The 7,280-nt window shown below is 42.6% G+C and overlaps 1 protein-coding gene across 1 annotated transcript; it reads left to right on the plus strand.

Moving 5' to 3' along the window:
* Nucleotides 1-1,248: 1,248 nt before the first annotated feature.
* FOXC1 (forkhead box C1) lies at nucleotides 1,249-2,871 on the plus strand. The gene has a single exon (XM_018556928.1). It carries the CDS (start codon nucleotides 1,350-1,352, stop codon nucleotides 2,817-2,819), a length of 1,470 nt encoding a protein of 489 aa, XP_018412430.1. The 5' UTR covers nucleotides 1,249-1,349; the 3' UTR covers nucleotides 2,820-2,871.
* Nucleotides 2,872-7,280: the final 4,409 nt, after the last annotated feature.

The raw sequence follows: 7,280 nt of genomic DNA on the forward strand, positions 1-7,280 counted from the left end.
AGGATTGTTAGCACATCTCACATAAAGCCATTGAAGTGCAGTTTGGTGATGGGTGCAGCTCTAGCACACGTCAGTCTCTTGTCAAGTGCGTGAATAGTGGCCCTTCACCAGGCTTGGTCATCCAGCTTTTTTTTTGTTATTTTATAGTGGGAGGTGGATTTTTTTTATAGGGTTGGTTGACTCGTTTCTTACATATTTGAGTAAGCTGCAACATCTTCTCACCTAGATATCCACACCTCGGCTATGGGCTTACAACAAAAAACGCAGTCATCTGGGTGTGTAGCTTTAAGAAACACACATAGCAATGAGCACTGGAGACATAGGTAATAATACATCTCACATACATATTTCCATACACCGAGGGCATAAAGAGATCATTGTGATGTGATGGCTAAGAAATGGGATCTTGGATTTTCAAAATGTTGTACCCTTTACTCATTGCGTATCTACAACCGACAAATAAAATGACCTCATCAAAAGTTTTGTATGTGGAAATACCTGTCATGGTCTAATCTAGATACATTCATAGAAAGTTTTTGTTGATGTGCAGGCAAGTTGTTATCGATGTACATTTACAGAGAGCCTTTCTTCCCTCGTCCTGGGTGTGATGAGTGGTGCACAGAGGTGACTGCATGTGGGCTCAGTGTGTGAGGGCAGTGGGGTGCTGGGTGGATCCATTAGAGAGGAGCAGAGTGTGTGGTCAGTGCCTGAAATCCAGCTCTAGCTGCTGCTGCCGGAGCTGCCTGGCCCCCGGTGAATGTGTGAGCTGTCTGTGTTTTTTCCATTCACGGGCCAAGATCTGCTCTCCGATTGGAGGGTTCGGCTCGAGTGGGCGGGGCTATAGCTGCTCTGTAAAAAAGTCCCTGCCTGCTGACGGATGCTCAAAAGTTCAGAAGTTTTTCCAATGCTGCCCCAGCCAGGGAGAGAGTGAGAGCTGCTCCCCGGCTCCCCCCACCCCAAACACTGGGACGAGATCGAGGGGCCCCTGTGATCATTGGGACACGCGTGCTGCTTGCAGGTCGCTTAGTCTGATTCGGAGCACTGAGGATTGAGGATCACACCCGACTATCTGAAGACGGAAGCAGGATCAACTCTTCGTCCATCCAAGCAAGGACACTAAGATTGCAGAGGTAGACGATCCGTGTCGTTCTATGTGTGTGCCTCTATGAGTTGACCTGTCCGCTGTGCTCTGGGCCTGGGATCAAGATTCTGGGAGGGAGCCGTGTGTTCTTCTTCATTCTTCCTTCTGGATATTGCTATCTGGACTTAACACTGTGGATACTGAATGCTAGAGATCGCATCCTGACATCTCAGCTCTATCTCCTGATCGGTGGCGTGCTTGGCCAACCATGCAAGCGCGTTACTCAGTGTCCAGCCCCAACTCCCTGGGTGTAGTGCCATATCTTGGAGCGGAGCAAGGCTATTACAGAGCAGCAGCTGCTGCAGCGGCAGCTGGTGGGGGCTACACTGGCATGCCTGCCCCTATGAGTATGTACTCCCACCCGGCCCATGAACAGTATCAGGCCGGCATGGCCAGAGCCTACGGGCCTTACACTCCCCAGCCTCAGCCTAAGGACATGGTGAAGCCTCCCTACAGTTACATTGCCCTGATCACCATGGCCATCCAGAACGCCCCTGACAAGAAGATCACTCTAAATGGCATCTACCAGTTCATCATGGAAAGGTTTCCATTTTACAGAGACAACAAGCAGGGTTGGCAGAACAGCATCAGACACAACCTGTCTCTCAACGAATGCTTTGTCAAGGTTCCTAGGGACGACAAAAAGCCAGGAAAAGGCAGTTACTGGACTTTGGACCCTGACTCTTACAACATGTTTGAGAATGGCAGTTTCCTGAGGCGGAGGAGAAGGTTCAAGAAAAAGGATGTGAGCAAAGATGGGGCCAAAGACGAGAAGGACCGGCTCCTGAAGGAACCTTCTGGCCAGTCCCAGCGACAGTCTCAGCAAGCTCAAGGGGAGCAAGACAGCAGCAGCCAGCCAATCAGGATCCAGGATATAAAGACCGAAAATGGTACCTCTTCTCCTCCCCAGGCCATGTCGCCTGCCCTCAGTACGGTGCCCAAGATCGAGAGCCCTGATAGCAGCAGTATGTCCAGTGGAAGCCCGCACAGCATCCCGTCCAGCAGGTCCATGAGTCTGGAAGCTGTAGAGTCCCACCACCCTCACCAGCAGCATCACAGCCAGGGCTTCAGCGTGGACAACATCATGACCTCCCTCAGAGGATCTCCGCAAGGTTCTGGGGAACTGGCCACTAGCCTGATCGCCCCTTCCAGGACAGGAATCGCTCCATCTCTCTCTTTAAGCTATTCTCCAGGCCAGGGCTCCATCTACAGCTCGCCATGCAGCCAGAGCACCAATGCTGCCAGCTCTGCAGGGACCTATCACTGTAACATGCAAGCCATGAGTCTTTATTCTGGGGACAGGTCTGGTCACTTGACCCCCACCAATACCCCGGCAGCTACTACAGTGGAAGAAACATTACCCGATTATTCCATCACCACCACGACCACCTCTGCTCTCAGTCATGGCAGCCTGAGCTCTGGACAGGACCATCCACACCAAAGCAGGCTCCCATCATGGTACTTGAATCAGTCGGGGGATCTGGGCCACCTAACTGGGGCCACCTACCCAGGACAGCAGCAGAACTTCCACTCTGTGCGAGAGATGTTCGAGTCGCAGAGAATTGGCTTGAACAACTCCCCTGTGAACGGTAATAGCAGCTGTCAGATGTCCTTTCCTTCCAGTCAGTCTCTGTACCGCACATCAGGGGCCTTTGTGTATGACTGCAGCAAGTTCTGACCCCAACCTATCACAACTGCCACATAAAACTTATATCTATTGCTCATTAGACACAAAGGGGGCTTGTAAGTGAATAAGAAAGATCTCCAAACTTCCATCCAAAAGCTTATTAATTAAAGCATAGCTTTGTACAGAGACTCAGAATGTGCAGGGTTCTAAAGGGACAGTGTTACAATTTTTGCAAACAACACGTAAGTTCCCATTGTTCTGAGAGATCCCATTTTGTAAGGTATCCTATTTCCATATGTTAAAGAGCATATATAATGCAAGCTTTTTATGAACTTGTTCTAAGATGTAAATTGCAATATAGTAATTTATTTTTAAAAGTTGTACATGGAATAATGAGGACCAAAACCAGACAGTGTTGTCTAACAGCTTGTTTGAACGCTTGTGTTTTCATTGCAAAAAAAGGGAATTGTACCCCATTTATTTTATCGGTTTGTTTTATTTTTTTTCTGTTGAAAATATTTTGAAGGCATAGTAGTATTGTTTGTTTCCTAATAAATGACCAATCGGTTTAAATGATAACGACGTCTGCTGGTTTTTTAAAAAAAAGTATATCACCGTCTCTGGCTAATGCAGTGCATAGTCATATTCTTTTATTTACACGAAATCATTTGTAGAGGGGACGTGACCCCTTCATAATAATATTCCATGACACAGATGTATCTTTGTTACGCTGTTAAAGCTGCAATATAGTTAGTCATTAGTTATCACCAGTTTTAAATGCATAAATTCATTGAATGTAGTTTGTAAATTCTTTTGGTATTATTATACAACTATTTAAAAGTGTGTATATATATATCTATTTATCTATCTAAAAAAAAAATATATTCATTCATATATTTATATTTTCATATATAATTTAAACGATATATATATATATATATACACACACATGTGTGTGCATGTATAAATTATAAATGAATTGAGCGAACATCCCCACGTTCTAACAGCTACGGTTATTTATGTGCAGTGCTAGTAGTGGGAGGAATTTGATAAAAAGATACAAGTATCTCTTGTTATTGTGTGAAAATCTCTCTGGTAGTGTTTGAAGTAGGTGGGGACGTGCTGATACATTTTCTCTGTTTTTACAAGAGGACTCCAGCCCTTGCCTACTTCTTGTCAGCTAGGATATATTCATGCTATCGCTTACCTTAATTTACAAGGTAGAAACCTGAGGCAGTGTACATCCCCTCCTCCTGTACTGATATATCAGGAAATGCAATAAATTCATTAGCTTCCAGTGATCCGCCCTGTCAATCAGTATTTGAAAGATGATTAGCTGATTACAGACAGCTAGGCCTCGGCTGACGCTTTAGATAAAGCTGGGAGTAATCAGGCTCCTTTATCTAGAAGGGGGCACTTTAGAGTAATTGTTATGGCTCGTTGTCAGAGTTGATCGGTAATGGTTATTGCTAATAAATTGCCGCTTGTTAAAGGCGGAAAATCTCTTCTGGCGATACGCTTGTATATTCAGGTCAAATATATTTAGAATATTAGAAAACGCATTTATGTATGTTACATGTGTTTTGTGTTAAACTTTATTATTACAAGGCCCGCTATGGTTGTGTTCATGCAGGAGAGAAAAACAAATTATATTTATTTAAATGTGGTATAAGTTATTTATATAAAATAACTAATAATAGCTGAACTGATGATGATGATAATAATAATAAATAATAATAATAATTCTTAGTATCATTTGATATTTATTAGGCTTACATTTTTTCTCAAACCTCTACATTCTGAGCCAAGCTCTTCCATGTTTGATACACATTTACTAATACTGGATAAGGTAAACTGTGTGTAGGCCTAATGCTTTATTATGTCTTACCTGTTTCTTAGAAGCGTATTTAATGTTTTGTTTTAGTTTTTTTTTTTTAATGGATAAAGTCCTGGGGGATTATGGAGGGAGGTATTCCTGCTGAACTGGTGGTACTGGGAATGACTTGACAGGGGAAGACTGATTCGGGGATATTTGGCATTTGTGGCCAGTAGGCAAATGGTGGCACTGCTGGCTCATGGGCCTGCCCCGTGTAGTGTTTTTATACGTCACAATGGAATAAAAAAAAGTACAATCTTGTTCTGCGCCTTGCCTTTAGCATAGATTTTATTTTATTTTCGGATTCTTTACTGTAAGAACTATTTGCAAATGATTAGACGCAAAATCCTCCTTATTTTTGCTAAACGATTGAATGAAAGTCTAGACGTCTAAATGGGAGGATTTTGTGTATTCCTGGGGTGCCTTATTCATGTCTTAGCAAATGTGGCAAAATCCCTATATAATTAACAATGGACAGAGCTTTTTTAAGTAAGAGAAGTTAGATAAATCAACAGTTGTGAGTGTATTTTTCCTATTGCAAAAACATGTAATAAATGCATAATGGTAGATAGGTAGATAGATAGATAGATAGATAGATAGATAGATAGATAGATAGATAGATAGATAGATAGATAGATAGATAGATAGATAGATATTGGGGCTGATTTACGAAAAGAGTTAAGAATTACAAGTGAAGATTCACTTTAGTTATCCATTCATATGAAATACAAACTCCTGTTTACTTATTTCCTCTGCATATGACTGAATAATTGAAGTGAATATTCACACAATGTATTCTGTGAAGATTCTCAACTCTGTTAGTAAATCAGACCTACCGAATCTGCATCTTTTCTCATCGCCGCTTGTACAGAAAATACCACATTAATAATGACAGTAAACGGAATATCGGATGAATTGTAACATTTTAGGGCATATTTTATTTCAAGGTGGCCGATAACTGATTTGACTATAAATGTTTGAATGCATGGTTTAGATATGGTGGTGATAAATGAGTTAATTCTAGATGAATAGATAGAGCAATGTGTTTGTGTGTGTCCTGTATGTACACGGCGTTACAGACCCTATGCTGAATGGATGAGTATAAATTGCAGGTTCAGGCTGCTGTTATGTATTGTGTATGATTGGCAATGCACAGGATTGTGGTTTTGTCCTGGGTCTCCTGATAGTTCTCATCATTCAGTGGGATGGGATGTTGTGTGTGTGAAATAGGCAAGACAAACATCTGAGGAGCATGACTAATTATAACCAAATAACACACAGCGCTGGGCGGATGATCCTTTTACCAGCCGGGGGGAGAGAGATCCCCCTGACACATACGAGCTGACAATAGGTGGATGTGCAGAGCCCTGTGCTCTATGTCTGCATTGTACATTATTTACACCTTGGTGCATTCTACTACAATACCTGTGTCATAGTATTCTTATCACTGACAGGGCTTTGTTGGCCAGCCCAAACCACTCAGAATGAGATAGACCTAGAAGTGCACTTTGTGAAGAGGACAATGTGTCATGAGTTCATTCAGTGTAATTCACTCCATATTATTGGATGGGAGAAATTGCCACGTCTAGTTATGATGGTATGCGTGTCAGAGCAATTCATGCTATTGCCTTCTAGGACTATGCGGTCTATAATCCTCGCTGATAAACTTCTCTTCTGATTTATAGCAATCAAAAACAGCAATAAAAAGTCACAAAGGCGGTCTCTCTCCATTGCAGAGCAATGCTTTCCCCAGATAGGAGAAAAGAGGTGGACACAGCCCTTGTATCAGTTGGCTATTATTCAGAATAAAGCAGCTTCTATAATGCAGGAATGCAACACAGACAACGAATGTCAGATTATTTGGGCGGCAGAGATCTCATTCCTGGCATATGTGTGAGTTAATGCCATTGTCATAGCCCTTGTATTTCCTCACTTGGAATAGAAGGTGGTAATGCGTTATTAAGCAATTACAATTCAACACGGCGCATACCTAGGAGCGATGAACTAACCTGGACAGTCCCGTGGAACCTGCGCCCTGTGTTTTTTTTTAAGGTTACAATTTCTCATACTTGTTTACATAATCATGTAAATAAACTGGCACAGGAACAAGTAAGCAGGTCTGTCTGTAGCAATTAGTAACAAAGCACCCTGCTTGTAGGACAGAAGGCACAGCGGCGGAGGCACTCTATAAGCAAACTGGTTAGATGTGGGTGCCATGGCACTGTGTCTGCCAGTCACGAGCTCTGTATCTGGGGCACTGCATAGTGATCTAGTAATCATTTACTTCCAGCCACGTCTAAGAGAACAAACCCTTCTAGACCCCAAGCAACCAGAGCTAGGGACAAAACAAATCGTCTATGTGCGTTGTCACTGGTAAGGAGGAAAATGCGAAGAAACGTCATGTGAAATCAAGCGCTACAATGACGCTGGTTTACTAAAGCAGTTGAGAATCTTCACTCCAAAATTGGATGAATCTTCATTTTAATTATCCAATCAGCAAAAAAACAAATTCCTGTTCCGCTTGAACACCTAATCATGTACAGATGCTTTTCACATGATCGGATGATTGAAGTGGCTATTCACACATTTAAAGATTGATTCTTAAATGAAATCCCAGTCAGCCCAAATACCTATAC

The sequence above is a fragment of the Nanorana parkeri genome, unplaced genomic scaffold (genome assembly GCF_000935625.1).
Source record: "Nanorana parkeri isolate BGI_ZX_2015 unplaced genomic scaffold, ASM93562v1 scaffold258, whole genome shotgun sequence".
NCBI classification, from domain to species: Eukaryota; Metazoa; Chordata; class Amphibia; order Anura; family Dicroglossidae; genus Nanorana; species Nanorana parkeri.